Here is a 23,631-nt window from a genome sequence, read left to right as displayed (position 1 = left end):
AAATTTACCCTCCTGAACACCAAACATCCACTTAATGTTTTTAAACATGCATTTTTATCCTATGCTGTGACATATAAGTTTTTGGGGAGGTTGTGCCATATATGTATAGGTATATAGAGTTAGAGATAATAATAGACGGTCAATTTTGTTTTTCAGCTCCACCTTATGAGCTAACAGAAGAGGAGAAACAACAGATTCTGCATACTGAGGAGTTTTTAAGTTTCTTTGATCACTCCACAAGAATAGTAGAAAGAGCCCTTTCAGAACAGATTAACATTTTCTTTGACTACAGTGGGAGAGATCTCGAAGATAAAGAAGGGTAATTGTTGATTCATTGATTTGGTCTTCATATGCCCAGTCGTTCATTTTTTGTGTATGGATATCAAATCAATTGTCTCTTTTGTTTCAGAGAAACACAAGCAGGGGCAAGACTGTCCTTAAACAGGCAGTTCTTTGATGAACGTTGGTCAAAACACCGGGTTGTTAGTTGTTTGGACTGGTCATCTCAGGTATAGAAGTTATAAACTAATTGCCTTGTTTAACATGAAATCCTTTAAGATAATATATGCTGTGTATGGTTTGGTGTGTTTGTCATAGCAATATCATGTACATACCATTTTATGTTAAAGTGGTCTGTGTTGAATTTGTTTTTAATGAGAGAGTCTTGGTATTTGTGACTAAAGAATATACAGTAATAAAATGTACACATTTTATATATAGCCATCTAGTGTTTTTAGTAGAATTAAAAATGCCATGAACAAAATTCTAGTATAGATAGAGTAATTACAACAAGTAACACATTCAGTTTACTACACCCTTAAGTTTGTTTCAGGGAGATGATTCAGTGTGTACTTAAACAGTTTTCTTTGTGGATTAAATATTTTATATTAGTATACTGACAATTTAAAATTTAATAATGGTATACTGACCATAAAACTGTCATACTTAAATTCAGTTCTCATAGTTTAAAATACTAGGCTTGGTCGGGTCCCTTGTTAAAGTCTGAAATATTTACTGCTATTTTTTTATTTTTTTTTTTAATTTCTTGGTTGAAAGTACCCAGAATTACTTGTTGCCTCCTATAACAACAATGAAGATGCTCCTCATGAGCCTGATGGAGTAGCACTTGTTTGGAACATGAAGTACAAGAAGACTACACCTGAGTATGTTTTTCACTGCCAGGTATGTTGTTAGGTCCTGTTTTACCACGTAGGCGATTTTATGCCAATGAATTTGTAAAAGTGCCACTGCTTATAACGTGTCAACATGATGATTTCATCAGGCTGGCATGTATTTTAAAACCACATGTATTTGCCAGCAGATGCTGATTGTGGACTGAAAAAAATCCTTCTATTGCAGCATTTTTTTGACATCATTTAAAATGTTTAAACAAATCTAAAGAGCTAACATGATTCCAATCTGATTGTATTAAAAACAAAACTGATTTAAGAAAGATACCCAGGAATTGTCACAGATATTACTTAACTAGTCCCTTTGTCCACTGAGGAAAAAACTGGTAAAGTACACAGAAGTTGAAGCTTTATAAGTGTAAAAATTAAAATTATGCACCATTTCTTTTGCTCATTCCAGCAATCAATCAGCTCATAAATGATCTTCCGGTTACCAAAATTATGAAAAATTATTTTGAACAGAAAACACTTTGAAATTAACTGGTTACTATTAAGATGTGGATTGTGCAATTTAAACTAGATTAGGGAATTGGACTGAGACTTGTATACCACCTTTTTGTAGTTATACAACCACATTCAAAGCAGTATACATACAGGTACTTCAAGCATTTTCTCTGTCTGTCCTGGTGGGCTTACAATCTATCTAATGTACTGGTGCAGTGGAGAATTAAATGACTTGCCCAGGGTCACAGGGGAGCAGTGCAGTGTTTGAACCCACAACCTCAGGGTAAACTAAACTAAACTAAACTAAGCCTTAAGTTTATATACCGCGTCATCTCCACAGAAGTGGAGCTCGACACGGTTTACAGGAATTAAAAACAAAGAAAGGAACTCCAATGGAAGGGAGGAGGGTTTGGTAAGTAGGAAGGTGAGGGGGGAAGGGAGGGGGAAGTTACATTTTGGCGAAAAGCCAGGTTTTCAGATGTTTTCTGAAGTGTTGGAGGGAGGTCGTACACCGGAGGTGGGCAGTAAAGCTGTTCCATAGCTCGGTGATCCTAAAGAGGAGGGATGTTCCGAGCTTTCCTGTATGAGAGATGCCATTTAGAGAAGGGAAGGATAGTTTGAATTTCTGAGTGGATCTGGTGGAATGAGTGTTCGAGAGCCAAGATAAAGGAAAGAGGGGGGGAAGGATGCCGTGAAGAGATTTGAAGGTAAGACAGGCACATTTGTAACGAACCCTGAGGAAGACTGGGAGCCAGTGAAGCTTAGATAGAAGCGGGGAGACATGGTCGAATTTGCCTTTTGTGAAGATTAGTTTAGCTGCGGTGTTCTGAATCCGTTGGAGTCTGGTAAGATTTTTCTTTGTTAGGCTTAGGTAGATGGAATTGCAGTAGTCAAGTCTGGAGAGAATGATGGATTGGACAAGGACAGCAAAATGATGCTGGTGAAAGCAGGATCTGATTTTCCTTAACATATGAAGATTGAAAAAGATTGAAAAGCCTCAGGGTACTGAGGCTCTAGCTGTAACCACTGCGCCACACTCATCTCACTGCCGACTGATAGGGAAAATGCTTGAAGTATCTGTATGTAAATCGCTTTGAGTGTGGTTGTATAACTACAAAACGGCGGTATACAAGTCCCAATCCCTACCCTCCCATTTAAACCAGATTGTCTATTCAAACCTGCCCTGATAAGAAAGCTTTTAACTGATCCTGAAGTATGCTCTTGTGTTATCAAGGTTAGGTTACTATAATTCTTTTACAATGGTGTACTAATGACCTCTATCAGGAGATTAAAATTAGTTCAAAATACAGCCATCAAACTTACTTCTTCTGACAATTATTTGTACTATGTTACACCACTTTTGAGCAATAGTCATTGTCTTTCTGTTCTGAATTGGGTAAAATTTACGTTTCTAGTGCAATAGGTGTGTCATTCTGGACGAGTGGGTTATATCCCAGTGGTTTTGAGACTTCCAGAAGGAATCCCTCCTACTTCACAGAGGGCTCTGCTGCCCCCTACAGTTTTTTCTTTTTCAAGTGAGCCTCAGGGAGTGTTTTGGATCTGCTCTGCTTATTTGTTTATTTTTGGTCTTTTATTCTTTCGCATATTTTCTTCATCATTGGTTCTAAGAGCTTCCCTAGTTGAGGATCCAGTTCTTCCTGTGTGGAGGAGAAGTTTTGGATATAGGAGCTGTCCCCTGGTAGCATTGCTCACCTACTGCTTGCAGGGGTTTGAGCAAAGGTTATTTAGGCATCCATAGAGGATTTAGTGGGGTCTCGCAGGGTGATGGCTGTGTTTTGCCACCCCCCTTTTTGTGCTTCCACAGGGTTTGGAGGCTCAGTCAGACACCGGTCAGACTAGTAGCCCAAAGATTCAGTGTTGGAAGGGCATTCTGTTTGAGGCAGTGATTTCTTTGCTCAGATCCAGCTACCTTTGGAGCTGAGGCACATTGCAGCACATTGCCAGCACAGGTCACAGTGAGTAAGGCTGTTACAGCCTATGAGGAAAATCGGGAAGTGGTGGTGTCTGTAAATCTTGCTTTTAATGGTTTCTGCCTGTTCTGACATGTCTCCTTGCTCTAAAATCCTAAAATTGCTGAATTTTTAAGCTTCAAATCACCTCATTTTGCCTCAAAACTGCCAGGGATAGAGTTCTCTTTTGACCCTAATTCATGCCAGATTTGCACTGGATGGGCACCCAAAGTGTGTCCTTCTGCCACATGTTGTGCAGCACATGAAGGGGGACGGTAGCGGCTGGCTTAGCCTCCCCTTTGCTCTCTAGGGCCGAAGAATAGGTGGGAAGCCCATTGGTTGAGGCAGTTTTCCTTTCTGGACCCGGAATGACGGTCATCTAAGCGCAGGGGTGCAGAGGCCAAGAGCCCAAGAGTGCAAGCTGGAGTTCTCTACAGGAGACTCAGCGCTGTCTAGTGTGGCATTCTGTCTGGAACTTGTTAATTAACCTTTCAGGACAGCTGGCTTTCCAAGGGGAAGTCTGGCAGCACTTCAGACAGCGCACGAGGGGGTAGGGGTTCCCAGGGTGCATCTTCCTTTCCCTAGGCACCCTGCATTTCAGTTGCTTGAATGTTGGTCTTTACATAGAGAAAGCTACTCCTCTTCTTTTTTTTTTTTTTTAATTCTTTATTGAATTTAAAATTTTTATGATAACAACAATCATATTGAAAACATAGAGTATGACGGCAGAAAAGGGGCCGACGGCCCAACAAGACTGCCCAAAACAGTATCCCTAGTAATTTTTGACCATCTCTCTCTTTCCTAAAAAGATTATAACCTGGTATGTTTGCATCCCAGTCATGGGAATCAGTGAACCATGTCTTTGTGATAGCAACAATATTCAAGTCTGACTCTAACATTAGGACTTGCAGATCATGAACTTTGTTGCTTAATCTGTGAGCATTTGTAGTTATTGCTTTCCAATTAACTTCCCATGACAATCTCTTTTTTTGTATATAGTTTTTTGTTTAGCTTCACTTCCTGTTACATTGCTGAGAAGTGAGTTGCTAAGATTGTTGTTCACATTGCTATCTTTATTGCCATCACATCTCATGTTTTGCTTACATATGCCACCCCCCACCTTCTAGTTTAAATGCCTATAAACATATTGCCTGAATTTCTCAGCAAGGATTCTTTTTCCTGCTATAGTAAGATGCAGCCCATCATTACAATATAGTCTCTTGTCATTCTATGTGTTACCCCTTCCTCCTATGTACCTAAAGCCTTCTTGATGATACCACCAACAATCCAGTAATTATTCATTTTACTTGCTAAGTTCTACTATAAGATGTTTTTCCCCTCTGCCCTGAGATAGTCAAGACCTGTACTCAGACTATATGAATTACATTACATTACATTATTGACTTCTATTCCACCAGTACCTTGCAGTTCTAGGTGGATTACAAAAGAAGATAACTGGACATTTCCAGGAAAATTACAAATTAGGGTGGTGTTTACATGGTTGAGACTTTGAAGGGAAATTTACAAGAGTGGTAGAGACTTTGAAGGGAAATTTATGAATGTGGTAAAAGAAATGCTTTCTTGCTCCTGGGCCATATTGCCACACACGAGACACAGGTTGTAGAAGTCCGCCTGGCTTCAGACACACTGCCCCACCACTGGAATCACCATCCAAGCTAACTCCAGCCTGTCACGATCCATCTTGCCATGTACTGCACCCAAGACTGTAGAAGTCTATCCAGCATCAGCTTCACTGCTGGGGCTGCTGTTTAAGCACTACTCCTGCACACACCTGCTCATCAAAATGACATTAGAGCTCTAGTTGTGTAGAGTTTTGTGTCATTGCTATCCTCTTTTTATTCAGGGATCCTTTGTGTCTATCCCATGCATTTTTAAACTCCGTCACTGTTTTTGCTTCTACCACCTCTCAAGGGAGGGCATTCCAGGCATTTACCACCCTCTCCGTGAGAAAGTGTTTCCTAATGTTCGTACTGCATCTACCACCCTGCAATCTCATCTTATTTCCTCTAGTTTTACAGTTTCCCCCATCTCTTGAAGAGATTTGTTTGTAGATTAATACCCTTTAAGTATTTAAATCTCCTCTATCCTTTCTTTCCTCTTGGAATGGGACGATTCATCACAGCCTTTTCAGCGTGGGACCTTTCATTGCTGCTTTTCTGAATCGTCCTCTTCACCTCACTGTTGATGCCTCTCCTCCTCTGCCCCAGTTCTATACTAAGAGAAAGCAGGGGTGTGGACCGCCCCCCACCCCCACCGGATGCCTCTCCTCCTCTCCATCCCCACCCCCGGTATACCTCTTAAAAAGTTTGCTGGTGCGAACTGCATCTCCTACCTCTTGCTCTCACTGGCCGTAGCTCCCTTCTGACATCACTTCCTAGTCCTGGGATCAGGGCATCACATCAGAGGGGCGCCAAGGCTAGTGTGCGCAGGAGATGGAAGATGCTGCTCGCACCAGCAGGCTTTTTAAGAGGTATGTGGAGGCAAGGGGGGAGGGAGTTGTGCTAGAATGGCAGGGAAGAGTAAGGGGGCATCTATAGTTTAAGGGGATATCGCACCCCCAAATGAGGTTGGGTGCTGCTATGATGCCCCCGAGCTGATGGCCTGGTGTAGGAAGATTCATTGTGGTCGATTCAGCACTGAAACATCCTAGACTCCTTTCCTCTAGGGCAGTGGTCTCAAACTCATGGTACTATTTTGAGGCCCTTGATATTATAAAGAATGATTCTTTATGGAAAACTTGTGCTTTAAGTGTCCAACGGTTGCGTTCTGGAACATTGCCCGCCTTACTGCTGTAACCTCACGCATTCGCATTCCTGTGTCTGTACGCGATTGTCCTCTCCACTCCACCTCATAATCATGTACAGACGCAGTTACAGCAGTGAGGCAGGCAACGTTTCAGAACGCAAGGTAACCATTGGAGGCAGTGCAGCTTGTGTGTGTGTCCAATGCTGGAGGAGGTGAGAGCTGAAGGTGGTTGCAACCACCGGACACTTAAGGCACAAGTTTTCCTTAAAGAATCATTCTTTATAATACCGAGGGCCTCAAAATACTTGGTCCAAAATCCTGTCTCTTGCAGTTGATGCTTTGATAGGTTTTCACTTTCTGCGTGTTGCACTGTTTTCAGCTGTGTATATCTGAAATTATCAGAAGCAATTAAGGAAAGAATTATAAACTATAGTTTATAAATATTTCCTTAATTGCTTCTGATAATTTCAGATAATCCACATTTTGGATTTGTAGGTACTTACCTCATGCAAACTTGTCATGTCTTTAATAAGACATTAACTATTTTTTTACGGTCCTCCAAGTACCTACAAATCCAAAATGTGGCCCTGCAAAGGGTTTGAGTTTGAGACCGCTGCTCTAGGATATATATATATATATATATATATATATAAAAGCTTCAAAGGCTTGTTGAAAACACATTTTTCAGAATGGCCCTAGATGTTGATTCAGTATGATGGGTATGTTTATCAGTGAAATTTAAGATCAGTTTTATGAATAAGGGTTCTAATTTTAACTAGGAGTAAATGTTTTTATTTTCTCTCCTTGTTGTGTTAGAGTTAGCTTTTTTCTATCCAATAAACAGAGTTCTTTTATTTAACTTGATGTACATTTTATTGTAAACCAATCTGATCCAAGAAGGCTGGGCGGTATATCAAGCTTTTTAAATAAACATATTCAAGTATTCAACCCTCTTCTCATACGTCTCTTGGTGCAATCCTGATATCATTTTTTTCACATTCCTCTGGACCACTTCAAGTCATCTTACATTCTTAGCAAGATACAGCCTCCAGAAATGAACACAATATTCCAGGTGAGGCCTCATCAATGTCTTATACAGGGGCATTAACACCTCTATTTTTCTGCTGACAATTCCTCTCTTTATTCAGCCCAGCATCCTTCTGACTACATCCAATGCATCGTCACATTGTTTTGTAGCCTTGAAATCCTCGGTCACTATCATGCCAATGTCCCTCTCCTGATCCATGCTTATCAACTTCTCACCCCATAGCACTTCTTTGCATTAAATTTTAACGGCCAAATATCAGACCATCCTTCTAGCATTCGCAGATCTCTCCATGTTTTCTATTTGCAAATCATCTCATGCATATTTATTGTGGATATCCTGAAAACCTGACCTGCCTGTAGCTCTCAAGGACTGGAATTGCCTACCCCTGATCTAAAACATGTTTTATGTTTTTGCAGCACAACCCTGAATTGGTTCCCAGTTATAAAAAGATAACAGAGATTGTTTTTGTAATGATTTCCATAATTTGGATTTCTATTATTGGTACTTGACTTTTTGTTATTAATGTTGAATATTCATACCAATGTTTTATAAAATAATTCAATAAATATAGAAAAGAGAACTTATGATAGTTTAAATAATTCTCCATGTTTTGTAATACATTACAAACATCAATCAGCTTTGTTTACATTGTTCAACAAAAAATTGTAGTCATTCTCAAACACTTTATTGGATGTTAGAGGGACAGCTAAAAGCTAAGATGAAAAAATTAGCCTTAAGTAATTTTTGAAATAGCAGTACATTGTTACAAAAACGTATTGCTCCGGACAGACCATTCCAAAGCACCGGACCCGCAATTTAAAAACAAGACTTTTTAGTGGAGGCATACTTCATTTTGTCTCTTAATCTTGCATCTAACAGCATCTTTTTTTCTGATCTCAAAACTCTATTGGGTTTATATATTTTCAAGCATTTGGTCAGATAGTCTGGAAGGGTGTCATATATCCCTAGATAGATTATTTTCAAAATCTTAAATAAGACTAGACATAAAAAACACAGAATAAATCTCTCTTCAATGCCATAAAAAGTATGCAATGTGCCAACTCCCTGGTAGTCTAACTCTCAAATCTTGCAGTCACAAAGAATTCAGGCTTGTATATTTTTTTAAAGCCCAGCCTATTAGCATACAGCCATAGTTGACCAGAAAGAGCATTCCACAATTTCTCTCCTGCAATAGAAAAACTGGTTGTCCTAGTATCAGTATAGTGAGCTCTCAACACCCTATCCAGTGATAGCAACATAGCATTCTCAGATCTTAATGATCTACTCGAGCAATATACGTTTAAAAAAACTGCTTAAAATAAACAGGTACACATTAATACAAGGCCTGATGGACAATAGATAGCACCTTAGAGTGCATCCTATACAACAACAGCAACCAATCCAGTTGTAACCAGTTACAATATGGCATTTTGAATCAGCTGCAATGTCCTGCCCCTCGCACTAGATATTCCAAGATATAAGGATCGTGATAGTTAAATCTGGAAAGCACCAAACTCTGGACCACAAACTCCCAAATCATATAGAGATAGCTTAGGCTTCAATCGATACAAGAAATGGAGTTGCCCAAAGCAAGACTGTATTGTCTTAACCACCTGAGATTGCATTTGGTTTAGAAGGAAAGGGGTAAGGGTAGAGAAGTGGCAGGAGTCGAATATCACACCCAACAAAGTTCAGTCTTTATTTCTAAAGTTATCTCCTAGGATTTAAAGAAACCCCCCCAAAAACCTAGAATGCATAAAATTTGGGCATTTCGTTTATATGCAGGGTTGTTGGAGAAGTAGAGCATTTTAGGTTCACATGCTTTCATATTGTATTTTGTGAAAAAAGGAGTAAGATGTTGGTGACAGCAGTCTAATTCTGTTCATATGTCTGCACTTCCCTTTTGCAGTTATCAGTTTGAATGTTCACCATTTAAACCCTATTTGGGGGTTTTTTCTCTTTGTAGTCTGCAGTAATGTCAGCTGCATTTGCCAAATTTCATCCAAATCTGGTTGTTGGTGGCACATATTCAGGACAAATTGTGCTATGGGATAATCGCAGCAATAAGAGAACCCCAGTGCAGAGGACCCCCCTTTCAGCTGCTGCTCACACGGTAAGACTAGAAGCATTTTAAGGAAAAATTAATTTATTTCAAATATTATCTAATCTGAATTTCTGTGTCACACTTATCCACTACAGGCTCAAGGCAATTTATAAGTTAAGAGGTCCTTAAGGAAGTTAGGGGGAAAGTGGTTACATCACATCAATAAATGTCAGATACTATGTTGCTGGTAGATAGGGCAATTGGGGGGAGGATACATTAGAAAAGAGGATAGGGATCAACAGTAGCAGGGGGATGGCAATTGCAGATTCATAAAAGCAATAAGGGGAGCATAGTGGGGTAAAAGAGAGTTGATGATTCTTAACTTGGCAGGTAGATAGAATTACTGAGTTGTAAGGAATTTATCAAAGAAGTATGTTTTCAGCTTTTTCCTGAAGGTGAGGTTGTTTGTCCTTATAGATGTGGGAAGGCTGTTCTAACTTCTTGTGGCTGTATAAGTGAACAGGGTGTTGAATATTCATTTGTCTTTCACTCCTCTGAATGAAGGGATCATCTGTTGGTAGGTGTTGCTGATTCTAGGCAATGTGAAAGAGGAGTCAGAGAACAAGTGAATTATCTGTTCAGAATGGTTGGAGTCGAGGGTGTGGTAGGTGGTGCAGGATAGCTTGAACAAAATACAAACATTTACGGGTAGCCAGTGAAGTTTGCGATAATAAAGAAAATATGACCTTCTTTCTGCTTTAAGCCGAAGAGCACTCTGTTTACAGTGTTTTGAATCATTTGGAATTTGTGCATATTAGAAGAAGTTATGCCTACATAGAGAGAATTGCAGTAGTTGAGTTGGGTTAGGACAAACATTTGGACTAATATAGCAAAGTGGTGGCTTTAGAAGTAAGGTCTGATCAGTCTTAATTGCTTTAAGCCATCTAAAGTTTTCTTCCAGAGTCTAGATATTTGGGGTTCATAGGAGAGAGTGGAGTCAAGCAGGATACGAGTACCTTGGAAGTTTTTTCCATGTTAAGTGTTGTGCCATTGGTTTCTGATGTTCAGGGTTCTCCATGTTTATTAATTATTTAATATACCACCCATCGAGAGCCTTCTGAGCAGTTTACAGTCAGTACATACTCATTTAAAATTTTTAAGTGGTGAGAGAGAACTACAGGAGCTCCATTAGTGATAGGAAAGGATTAGAAGAGAGGAGAAGCTGCATGCTGAGACTCTTGAGTCTCTCAATACAGATTTGTGATTCTTCTAGGTCAGGGTGCCCACACTTTTTGGGCTTGCGAGCTACTTTTAAAATGACCAAGTCAAAATGATCTACCAACAATAAAAATGCTAAACATATATATATATTTATTTATATATATATATATATATATATATATATATATATATATATATACACACCGAGTGTACTTTGTATTTATGTTCAAATATTTTTTTATTATACAGCCCCCTCCCCCGAAGACCTGACCCCCCTTGAAGGTCTGCACATTCCCCCTCAAAGGTTGACTCTCCCCCTGAAGGCCTGCACTACTGCACTACCCCTTGAAGGACTGCACTCCCCCCCCCCCCCCCCGAAGGCCTAGCCTCCCCACATCCATTTACCTAATTCCAGCAGGGAGCAGTCTGCAGAGAGGATCGCTGGTACTTTAGCGATCCTTGCAGGTTGCCATAGGCCTCAAGAGCTGTCTTCCCTCTGCCCCAAGCCTGTCTCTGACTTAGAGGAGGGGCAGGACCACGGCAGAGGGAAGACAGCTCCTGAGGCCTATGGCAACCTGTAAGAATTGCTAAAGTACCACCTGCCACCGGCCGTCTCCCATTCGTCCCCTTTGGAGATCCCCACAGGAATAAGGAAGTTAAATTAATAGAATACTTAGGCACAGAAAAACAAAGAAATACTTCCAAGAACTGCCCCATAAGAACTGCCTGTCACAATGCTCATTAGTGGAACTGAATAAAAGACAAGTACAATGGATTTAGAAGGGGGACGATCCGCCCGGGTGCACGGCTTGGAGGGGTGCACAGCCGGCCAGGTCCGGGTCATCCTGCCTTTCTTTTCCCCCGGTCCGCGCTCGGGGCTTGTGCTTGCCTGGTCCCGCGCTGACGCTTGAATGGTGCCGTCAACTCCCGCGAGTCTCGCGATAACCAACAGCACCATTTGGGCGGCGGATGCGAGCCCCGTGCGCAGACCGGTGGAAAGGAAGGGCAGGAGGACCCGGACGGCTGTGCATCCCTCCAAGCCGTGCACCCGGGGCGGGGGCGGACCGCCCCACCTCGGTACGCCACTGATTGGGAGGCCGATTTTGGGGGTTTTAAAATTGTATATCGGGCAGCATTAGGCCTCGCTCTTACCTCAATCATTACAGGCGCTTCTATTTCTTGTGATGCGCTGAGCTCCGTCCCCCACCGACCTTCACCCCGCCCTTCCAGCACTCTGATTGGCCAGCGTTCTTTAAGAGGCGGGCCAGTCAGGAGGGGAAAAAAAGAGAAGGGAAGAAGGGAACCTGCTGTGCGATCGACTGGGGTCGCCTGAGCGAACGACCTGTCGATCGCGATCGACGCGTTGGGCACCCCTGTTCTAGGTAATAAATCAAGTGTTTTTAGAACAGGCTTGTTGTAAATGAGGATGTTCTAAACTAGGCTTGTCCAAATTCAGTCCTTAAGGGCTGCAAACAAGTCAGGTTTTCAAGATGTCCGTAAAGATCTTGCATGAGAGAAATTTGCATGTCCACTCTATCCATTGTTTGCAGATCTTTCATACATATTCATTAGGGAAATCCTGAAAACCTGTTCTGCTTGCAGCCCTTGGAGACTGAAATTGGACAAGCCTGGTTTTGAAGATTCTCATTTACAACCCAGTTGCTCTCATGGAGTTGTGGTTGTATATAATGTATTGCTAATGATCGGTGAAGATAGATTCTGTTGTCTTCTAACTTGATGAACTAAGGGTTTAGAGTGCCAAGGTGGTGTTGGAAGCCAGCTGATTGTGCAGGTAGTTAAAGAAGAAACCCCTGCTAACATTTTAAAGCCTGTTCTCAAACAGTAGTGAATGATTCAGTCTAGCTGTGAATTTTTTTCTGGTTCACCCAAGTATTTTAGCACATAGGCTTGAAATACTTAGATGCCTGTAAGCCCTATATACATACAGTGATGTGGAAAAGTCCCCCTCCCATTAGTTTATTCTATTACATGTGTCACCCTGAATGGTCTTACAAAAGGAACCTATTAAATGCTTTTAACAGTTTTTAATTTACTTCATTTATTTAAGGAACAAAGTTGTCCAGTACTCATACCACCTATATGAAAAACTAACTGCCCCCCTTAGTTACTCAGTTAACCAATTGACATAAATGCAATTGATAGTTCTAGTGCAATAGGTGTGTCATTCTGGATGGACGGATAATCTCCCCACGCTTGTGAGCCATGCAGAAGGAATCCATTCCAGGTTTTAGATTCCTCCTCCACTAGAGGGCTCTGCTGCCACCTTCAGTTTTTCCTTTTGTACGCAAGCTGGAAAGAGTCTTTATCCCAGGACAAGCAGGCAGCATATTCTCTACATGTGGATGACATCACCGATGGAGCCCCCTAGCGGACGTTTTCGCAAGCAGACTTGCTTGAAGACCTTCAAGCTTGCGATTGGCTCGCGCATGCGCGTGTGCCCCTCCTGCCTGGTCTAAGCCATGCGTCTCCTCAGCGTGGCCTCAGTTCTCTTTTTTCCGCGGAGCCAGAAGCACTGCTCCCTTGCTTCGCGCGATATCATTGTCCCTCTTGCACCGCGGCTTGTTTGGTTTGTTTCTTTTGAGTCGCTGTGCTTACATCTGTGGTTTTTTTCTTCCTTTTATTTGTTTTTTGGTTCGTACTTTTTTGACCAGGTTCCCGGTCTTACTCTGGCTGCCTGGCCTCGCGGGGCTGCGGCCATCTTTTTTCTTATGTCCCGGCCTCGCTCCAAGTTTAAAAACTGTACCAAGTGCAACCGGATTATCTCTATCACCGACCCTCATCGTTGGTGTGTGGAGTGCCTGGGTGCAGAGCACCGCGCTGAGTCATGCCCCCATTGTGTGACTTTGCAGCCGTGGGCTCTTCGTCAGAGGGTGGCCAAGATTCTCCAACTCTTTTGCCCCATGGATCCTGCGGGACAGGCCTCGAGCTCAGCCTTGGCGGCCTCGTTGGGCGCTTTGGCCTCAAAGTCCTCGGCCTAGAAGTCCCCGTCGGCCTCGAAGGCTCCGGCCTTGGCCCCTCCTGTTACTCCGGCCTCGGGTAAGTCTCCTCTTTCTTCCTCAGGTGTGCTGGCCAAGAAGCCTACCTCCGAGTCTCATGCCAGTGCCGCCTTGTCGGCTTCTTTGAGACATCACTCTAAGCGTGCTTCCTCACGTAGGGAATACTCTTCCTCGAGGTCACCCCTGAAGAAGCGCACGCCTGCACCTAAGACCCAACCACGTTTGGTCTTGGTGCCTATGTTCGAGGACATGCTTAAGGCTATTCTTACCACGCATCTTTCCTCGGTGGTGAGCCAACTGGCCCCGACTTCGACGCCTCTGACCTTGGTATCGATCCAGTCTCGGTCTGACCAGCCTGAGCGCCCCTCGTTTCTCGAGGCCTTGTCCGCAAAACTCTGGATTCCCTCGAGTGATTCTTCATCCCCCGAGTCACCTGTAACTTTTCAGGGTTCCAGACCAGGGGGTCGTTTTTCCCCCGCTACTTTGTCGAGGTTTTCCCCTCCTAAAAAGCCCCGGGCTTCTCCGCCCCTTCGGGGCAGGTCACCGCCTGCGAAACCTTCTAGACACACGCTTGTCCTCGAGTTGGACTCGGGGTTGTATTCCCCATCGAGGCAGCTACCAGCCTCTAAGGGGCCTTCTTCCGGTGGAGGACTTCTCCTTTACCCAGTCTTCCCCGAGGCATCGCCAGTTTTCCCTCGGACCCCGGGGTCTTCCCCAGCCCACCTAGCACGGGATCGTTCCTCGACGTCCCCCAGACACTTTAGTGGGGCCTTTTCAGTCTCCCATTCGCGGGACTCCGAGACCCCGGCTTATTATTCGAGGGAAATTTCTCCCTCTTTCTAGGCTGCCCTCAGATCTCGTTCGGGGTCTCCTCAGGAGGATGAGTCTTCTTCTCGACACTTCTTTACTCGTTTCATCTCTGACATGGGTAGGGCCTTGAAACTGGACCTCCAGTTGGAGTCCCATTATACCCAGGAATATCTGGAGGAGATGGGTGTTGATCATCTGCCCCATGAGGCGTTACGCTTGCCTTGGCACCAGGTTGTCCAGCAAACCTTTCTCCGGAACCTGGAGACCCCCTATGCGGTCACGGCCATTCCTTCTAAGTTGGAGTCCCGTTACTGGATGATCCCGGTTAGGGGGTTTGAGAATTCTCAGCTTTCTCATCAGTCCTTGGTGGTTGAGTCTTCCTTGAAGAAGGCCAACCCTTCTAAGGTTTACACTGCCGTCCCTCCGGGCCGAGAGGGCCGTACGATGGACAAGTTTGGTCGCCGTCTTTACCAAAACTCAGTGATGGCAAATCGTGTCCTCAACTATAACTTTCTCTTCACGTCCTACCTCCGCTCGTTCCGGGAGGACGTTCCGGAGTCTCGGCATCGGGAGTTTCACCTCCTCGAAGAGACCCTCTCCCAGGTCTGCCTCTATATGTTCCAGGCGGCCTACGACACCTTCGAATTGTCCTCGAGGGTCATGGCCTTTGCGTTGCCTCGCTTGGCTCCGTCTTGTGGATATGGATCCGAATCTACAGGATCTTCTTGCCAATCTCCTGTGTGTGGGTCATGAGCTCTTCGATGAATCTATCGAAGTGGCCACCAAGCGCCTATCGGACCACGAACGATCCTTTGTCTCTCTGGTGAAACTTAAACTGAAGGCCCCTCTGACTCGGCAATACAAAATTCCTCTCCAGAGGTATCTGCAGAAATCTACTCCTGCATTCTGGCCTCCCCCGAAGCAACCTCAACAACAGCAGCAACGTCAAACTAAGGCCCAGCCGCCGGCTCCGGCGAAGACTGGGCCATCTTTTTGACAATTCCGGTCCGAGCCTTCGGGCTCCCTTCCTCATGGAGTCTTCCCCCCTCCCCATCGGGGGTCATCTCCATCATTTCTATGCCCAGTGGGAAAGTCTTACCACCGACAGTTGGGTGCTTTCCATCATCCGGGAGGGGTACTCCCTTCACTTCAGTCACGTACCTCCAGACTTGCCTCCAAGAGAGTTTCCTTCTGCTCGGTTTCAGCTGCCTCTCCTTTTGCAGGAGGCTCAAGCCCTTCTTCACCTTCGGGCAGTCGAGGAGGTTCCCCTGGACCAATGGAACACCGGATTTTATTCCCGGTACTTTCTGGTGCCCAAGAAGACGGGGGATAAGCAGCGTGCCTGATTTTAAGAAGAAATGGGATCGTCATGTGGGATCTCTGCACAGAGTTAAATAGGGGAGGGTCATTGGGGTGGGCAGACTAGATGGGCCGCGGCCCTTATCTGCCGTCTTTTTCTATGTTTCTGTGATCTGCGTCCAATCTTGGACCTCCGCACTCTGAACAAATTTCTGGTCAGGGAACGGTTCAGAATGCTCACCCTTCCTACTTTGTACCCCCTCTTAGACGAAGGGGACTGACTGTGCTCACTGGACCTCAAGGAGGTGTACACACACATTCCGATACACCCGGCCTTTCGCTGGTATCTGAGATTCCGGGTGGGGGGGGATCTCCATCTCCAGTATCGTGTTCTTCCCTTTGGCTTGGTGGCCTCTCCGAGGGTCTTCATGAAATGTCTAGTGGTGGTGGCTGCGGCCCTGTGTTTCCGCAGCCTGCAGGTGTTACCTCTGGTTGATCAAAGCATCCTCTCGCCACGAAGTTGTGCGAGCGACGAATCAAACCATCTTGCTCCTTCAGAGCCTTGGCCTCGAGGTGAACTTTCCCAAGTCTCAGTTTGAGAGGACAAGAGAAGAAGGATTGTAGGACATGGGGTGGAGGGGAGGAAGGGAGAGATACTGCAAAGGATTGAAGAGAGGCGAGAAAGGGAAAATATTTATAGTTTATCATTTATTATTTATAGTTCACTTTTAACAAAGCAGATTACAACATAACATACATAATAAATATATAAAACCAAGCAAAACAAACATCTAATATATTACATAAAATGTTACAGAGGGGAGGAAGAGAGACTGGAAGGAGAAAGGCAAGAGAATGAGACATATTGGGGAATAGTGGTGCATGGGGACAGAGGGAGAAATGTTAAAATTTATAGTGGAAGGGAGGAAGGGAGAGATGTTTGACCCAGGACACTAAAGAGGAGGAGAGAGATGGTGGATAGTGGGAAAGAAGCAGAGATGTTGGACATGGCAGAGAAAGGGAGAGAATGCAGCATAGGGGAAGGGAGAAAAGAGATATTGTACCAAGGGTTCAAGTGAGGGAGAGGGGGAGAGATGTTGAACATGGGGGTGTATGAGAGGGAGGGAGAGAGATCCAACAGGTGTTTTTTTTTAATGTAGTGAACGTAATATGTCAATTTTTGAAATTTACATCTACTATCTTTATATTTTGCACAGTACAGGGGACTAACACTTTTTCTCTTTCTTTGATATTGCATTGTGGCTTCTTGGGGATTCAGTTTCATATTTTTCTACATGTTTCTATTTCTAATTTGTGGTTAGTTATTCTAGACCAGGGGTAGGCAATTCTGGTCCTCGAGAGCCACAAGCAGGTCAAGTTTTCACGATATCCAAAATGAATATGTATGAGATGGATTTGCATGCACTGCCTCCTTGAGATGCAAATCTATCTCATACATATTCATTTTGGATATCCTGAAAACCGGAGCTTCCTGTGGCTCTTGAGGACCTGAATTGCCTATCCCTGTTCTATACTGTGTGAGCATCTGTTTATGTTCTGCGCATATGAAAGAGACCTAATTTTCTGTTAGCATTAACTGCAATATTGATCTGTACTTATCTGGCTTCTTTAGTTTTCTAATAGGTTTATTGATGTTCTAGTATGCATTGTAGGTGTTGTGTTTTCCTAAGTAGGTCCTTGTTACATGGCTCATGGATGTTACTGCTATTATGGTATGGTAGAATTGCTCTTCAGGTCCTGGGTGACATTTGTAGTGTTCTGTATTACTTCATAGTATGCCTGTTACTGGATTTTGGATTTGGATTTAGATCACATCTTTCTCAGTAATAGCTTAAGTCAAGTTTCATTCAGGTACAGTATGTATTTTCATCATCCAGGAGGGCTTACAATTTAAGTTTTGTACCCAATTCAGTGGATAGTTGAGTGACTTGTCCAAAATTTCAAGGAGTATTCAGTTTATTTATCAATCGTCTATGCAACACCATGTCAAAAGCTTTGCTAAAGTCCAAGAACACTACATCTAGCATCCCTCCCAAATCCAACTGTTTGGTCACCCAGTCAAAGAAATTAATCGGATTCATCTGACAAGAACTTCCTCTCGTAAAACCCTGCTGCCTAGTGTCCTCCAGTCCATTCAGTTCTAGAAATCTCACTATCCTCCACTTAAGAAGCATTTCCATTAGTTTACTCACTACCAAGGTCAAACTAGCTGGCCTGTAATTCCCGACCTCCTTCTTACTTCTGCTCTTGTGCAGTTCTCCTTACTTCCACCCTTCTCCAGTCTTCAGGGACCACAGCAGACTCTAAGGAAACATTGAAAAGATGAGACAATGGAACTGCCAAAAAAAACCTCTCCGAGTTCCTTGAGTACCCTCAGATGTATCCCATCAGGCTTCATCACTTTGCCTATTTTAATTTACCTAGCTCCTCACAAACACAATCTTATGAGATTCTTTCATGATCTACTACACATCCATTCCCATTCACGTTTTTTGCTCTCTTTCCCCCGGTCTTTCATTTGTGAACATAGAACAGAAATTATTGTTAACAGTTCAGCCTTATCCTTATCGGTTTCTGCATATTTGTCCCCGCCACCCTTGAGCTTCACTGTGACATTTTGACATTCTAACAACAAACTCAACTTTATGTGTGGATGTCCTTCTAATGCAAAAGTGATCTTTAAGAAATTGTTGATCTGTAAGAAAATGATCTGTGAAAATATTTTTACATGAAACTAAAACATGGGAGACATTTTAAATGTGTTTAATTGTTTTTGTATCACCTTAGCACCCAGTATACTGCGTAAATGTTGTTGGTACGCAAAATGCTCACAATCTGATCAGCATCTCAACTGATGGAAAGATATGTTCTTGGAGTCTAGATATGCTTTCCCAGCCACAGGTAAGGAAAAGAAAATGCTATCATTCATAGATATAAATTAAGTGAATACTGCTGTTCTTTATCAGTTTGCAATATTTTTGGCTCAGTTTTGTTTGCAGTTCTTTAACAATATATAAACTCCAAGGCTGAACAATTTTTCAAGAAATTTTGACCTGGTTACATTATATAAATTATTTAATAAATGTTAATAAATTTATTCTCTAAACATGAGTGGAATCATTTGGTGGCATTCATACCTTTTATGCAGAGCTTTCAATAAAAGTTTTGGAAATCCATTTGGGCGTGTACAGTTTAGTGATCTGCACGAAAATTTCCAAGAATAGAGAGAAAATAATAAAGGTGTTGGTGTCATTTATTTCTCTAATAGCAAAGAGGTAATCTTGTACTCTTGACCATTGTGTTTTAACCTCCATTAGTTGTTAGGGTTGTAGAGAGCTCACTGTTTGTTTTCATTCTCCACCTCCCATCACTCTGGGATGAGATCCTCCCCCTTGGTTTTACTCTCTACTAGCGAGGAGTAGGGAGCATGACTGTTCTGATCAAGTTTAATCTTTATATTTTTTTATTTTTTGAAGGGGGGGTTATTATCCATTCAGAGGTTTTCGGTGCTGTAGAGGATTTCGATCAACTCAGGACATCTCTGGCTGTAAGAAGATACAGACTCTCAGATCTGGGGTCTGTAGCCCGACATGCCTTGCATGATTCCTCTGTGGCCAGTGTGCATCAGTAGTTCTCAGAGCTCAGGGTCCGTACCCTTAGGAGCAATCTCACCCCAGGTTTGTCCTTAGTGGTCTTCAGTGGCTTCCCCAAGGTTCTGTCCACAGTGGGCTTGAACAAGACTGAGAAAGTAGACTTGGTGTCCCAGATGAAGCGCAGCCATATGCTGGTAGATAAACACCAGAAGCCACCATGGAAGACCCTGTCAGGACCTCTGAGCAACCAGGGCAGTGGCTCGTTCCCAAATTTATATATATGATGTATGAAGCCATTTTAGGTTTTAAGAGCTAACCTAACTACACGGGGGTCTCTGCAGAGGTAGCACCAGGATTTTTAGTGAAAGGTACAGGGTCCACCCCAAGAAGCCATGCCGATTTCTCAGGGACCCATGCTCTGGTGGACTCAAGAGGTTCAGAGTCCATGCCTTTAATTTCTTATTCAGGGTCCTGGGAGATTCACCATCTCAGCTGGGAGGGGCTAACCACAATCAGGTGGCAGCCCTGGATCTCGGAGAGGATCTGAGGATGCAAAGGTTTTTCAAACCCTCTGGCCTGCAAGGTTTGATTGCAGAGGCACTTCAGGAACTAAAGTCTGAGCTGTGTCAAGCCTCCATGGCTTAGGGCTTGCTCATGAGCAGCCCAACAAAGAACAGAATGCCTGTTTTCCCTTATATCCAGAGATTGCAAAAATGTTAGCAGATCACTGGAATGTTCCCAAGAGATGGTTAGGGGTAGCTAAGTCCATGGCTAAGCTTTACCCAATGGATGCTGAGTTTCAGCACAGCGGTTTCCTACATCTAAAGTGGATTTGCTAGTGGCACAGGTTATGAAGCAGACTTCACTCCCTAGTGAAGGGGGTATAGTCCTCAAGGACGCACAGGGCCAGAGTATGTTTTTTCCTTAAAAGACAATTTGAGGCTGCGCTGTGGCATCTTATATTGTTTGGGTATGCCACTCTCGTCTAAGCCAGGCTCTGGATTTGGACAGCATTCCTTATCCCCCAGTTCCTCTTGTAGGGAGTTGACTATGTTACAGATGCTCTCTATGACCTTTCCATGGTTCTGAGCAAGGTCTTGGCTTATACCATCTATGCCTACAAAAAGGTCTTGATTAGGCAGTGGGCAGGAGACTCGGCCTCCAAGGCAACCCTGAGCAAACCCCTCTTTCAGGGACAGTTACTCTTTGGCAAGGGCCTGGACGATCTCATGGCTAGTGTGGTGGATTGTAAGCCAAAATCCTTACCGGATAGCAGACCCAGGGGGTCCGGCAGGGAAAATTTTTGTGGTCCCGGCAGTTTCACCAGTATTTGGGAGCATCCTCCAATCAGAGGACATTCCAGGGCCATAGACAAAGGTTTGTGAGCAGCAGGCATCCCTATAACATAACATAATTTTATTCTTCTGTACCGTCATAACCAAACGATTTCTAGGTGGTTTACACAGAAGAAGGCTGGACAATCAGCAAAATACAAATAGTAAAAAAATACAACAGTTACTTAGATATACTCAAAGTAGAGTTTTGCTAACAATAGTACCCACATTTAAGAAATAAATTTGTCAAACAGCGCTGATTTAATTTCTTTACGAAATGTACCATAAGACAACATAGCTTCACCAATGTATTTACCCAGCTAAAATTGTTGTTTACCTGCTTGAAATGCGAGAGTCTTATCCAAAAAAATCTTGTATCTGCAGCTTTCAAGAAACAGCAATTACACCAAGAGATCATCTGTTCCTCAGAGGGTGGGGACAGGCTGGCAGAATACTAGCAGGCTTGAGAACAGATCTCTTCAGTGTGTGGTGGAAGACATTTGGGAGGGGTACAAGATAGAATTCTACCGGCCCCTCCAGGACCTCTTTCTCATTTCTCTGGTAGAGAAGCCAGAAAAGGCCCGGGTGCAGGCGACGGTTCAGAGGCTCATTGCTCTAGGAGCCATAGATCCCCTACCACAAAGAGAATGTGGCTTGGGCAGATATTCTATATACTTCATCAGGCCCAAAAGAGACTTATAAGACCGGAGACCAATTCTGGATCTAAAGTCAGTCAATGCAGCCCTCAAGATTTCCTACTTCTGCATGGAGGCGAGGCGGTCGTTCATTGCCTCGGTTCCATCAGGGGAATACCTTGCCTCTCTGGCTCTCACAGAGGCATACTTGCATATTCCCATCTTTCCAATTCACAGAATTCTCGAGGTTCCATATTCTGACAAGCATTTCCAATTCTCTGCTCTACCCTTTGGCCTAGCAACAGCTCCACAAACCTTTACCAAGGAGATGGTTGTTGTTGCTGCTCACCTCCGCAAGGCTGGAATTCAGGTGCATCCTTACATAGATGATTGGCTCATAAAAGCACCCTCAAGGGACGAGGAAGTGACAGTGGTAGAGCAAGTGGTCCAGCTCCTACAGATGTTGGGCTGGGTAGTCAACTTAAGGAAGAGTCAATTGATCTCGACTCAGTCCCTGGAATACCTGGGAATCTGTTTTGAAATGGCACAGAGCAGGTTCTTCCTCCTGGAAGCATGTAAAATGAAGCTCTGGAAGCAAATTCAGGAGATTTGCAGCCCACAGACCCCTATAGCTTGGCAGTATCTTCAACTACTGGGATCCATGGTAGCCACAATACATTTGGTTCCCTGGGCAAGAGTGCACTTGTGCCCACTTCAGGAGTCGCTACTTTCAAGGTGGTTTCCACAAGCAGACACCCTGGAACGCCTGATGCCTGGAACGCCTGATGGTTGGGCAAGGCATGGAGCAGCCTGGATTGGTGGCTGGAGCCACAGTCCTTGAACATAGAAATACTGCTATGCTTCCCAGTGGATAGTCCTGACAATGGATGCCAGATTATTCGGCTGGAGAGCTCATTGCAAGGGACACCTGTTACAAGGGTGGTGGTCCCCATCTCATTGATCAATCGCTTGGAACTGAGAGTGATATAGTTAGCTCTGTGAGCCCTGGGCAATGCCTTAGAATTGAAGGCAGTCTGAGTCTTCTCAGAAAGCGCAACTGCAGTAGCCTATGTAAACGGGCAAGGAGGCACCAGAGGTGCATCGCTGATCTTGGAAGCTCGCCTGCTGTTCCATTGGGCAGAAGCCCATCTCTTGGCCATCTCGACAGCTCACATAGCCAGGGTAGAGAATGTGCAGGCGGACTTCCTTAGTCTGCAGACCTTGGATCCTGGGGAGTGGTCTCTCTCTTGGATGACCTTCGACTGCATAGTCAGGCGCTGGAGACATCTGATGTTTGAGCTCATCATGCCCTCGGCATACAACAAAAAGGCAGCTGGTTTCTTCAGCCAAAGGTATTAAATGCTGTATTCCAGGCCTGGCCTGTGGAGGAGCTCCTGTATGTGGTTCCCTCCCTCCCAATGGCCAATGATAGGCATAGTGCTTCGGTGGGTCAGAACGCACCCAGGCCAAAGAGGCAAAAACTCATAGCAACAATTTTTTTTAGGTACATCGGAAGCAGAAAACCTGTGAGGGACTTTTGGATGATCAAGAAGCAAAAGGGGGTGCTCAGGGAGGAAAAGGCCATAGCAGAGAGACTGAATGAATTTTTTGCTCCGGTCTTTTTCAGAAAAAGATGTAAAAAATCTACCTAAACTGGAAATGGTTTACAAGGATGATGATACAGAGGAACTGAGAGAAATTGTGGTGAATCTGGAAGATGTACTAAGCCAAATTGACAAATTAAAAAGTGATAAATCACCTGGACCGGAAGGTATACATCCCATGATACTAAACTCAAAATGAAATTGCTGACCTGCTGTGAATGATGTAACCTGTTGCTAAAATCATCTGTAGTATCTGAAGATAATAATAATAACAGTTTATGTACCGCAAGACTGTGAAGATCTGTGGGGTTTACAATGGTTAAAAGATGTTACAAATTAATTAAAATTAACAAGGTTAGAAGCTAGTTATTAACAGCGCTAGAGATCAGTTATTGTGGAGTAGGATTGTACAGGTTAGTTGCCTAAATACCTCAGGAATAGGTATGTTTTTAGGTGTTTCCTAAATTCCCCATAAGTAGTATGCGTGAGCAATTGTTCCAGATCTTTGCCCCATAATGCCGCTTGATGTGAGAGAAGATGTTGAAGGTGTTTTTTTTAATTTACATCCTTTAACAGATGGGGAAACAAAATTAGAGTGTGAGTTTCTCTTATGTCTGTTGTTTGAGAAAGAGAAG

The 23,631-nt window shown here is 43.6% G+C and overlaps 1 protein-coding gene across 3 annotated transcripts in view; it reads left to right on the top strand.

Moving 5' to 3' along the window:
- DYNC1I2 (dynein cytoplasmic 1 intermediate chain 2) overlaps positions 1 to 23,631 on the top strand; it is a 209,018-nt gene that overhangs the window by 127,593 nt on the left and 57,794 nt on the right. For all 3 annotated transcript variants that reach the window (XM_033945658.1, XM_033945659.1, XM_033945657.1), the window contains 5 exons: positions 157 to 319; positions 410 to 509; positions 1,057 to 1,182; positions 9,385 to 9,531; positions 18,618 to 18,731. In XM_033945658.1, the coding sequence (XP_033801549.1) occupies positions 157 to 319; positions 410 to 509; positions 1,057 to 1,182; positions 9,385 to 9,531; positions 18,618 to 18,731 (650 nt within the window). The remainder of the gene's footprint in view (positions 1 to 156; positions 320 to 409; positions 510 to 1,056; positions 1,183 to 9,384; positions 9,532 to 18,617; positions 18,732 to 23,631) is intronic.

This window comes from Geotrypetes seraphini, chromosome 5 (genome assembly GCF_902459505.1).
Source record: "Geotrypetes seraphini chromosome 5, aGeoSer1.1, whole genome shotgun sequence".
In the NCBI taxonomy this organism is placed as follows: domain Eukaryota; kingdom Metazoa; phylum Chordata; class Amphibia; order Gymnophiona; family Dermophiidae; genus Geotrypetes; species Geotrypetes seraphini.
This window is presented reverse-complemented; position numbering and strand designations above follow the sequence as displayed.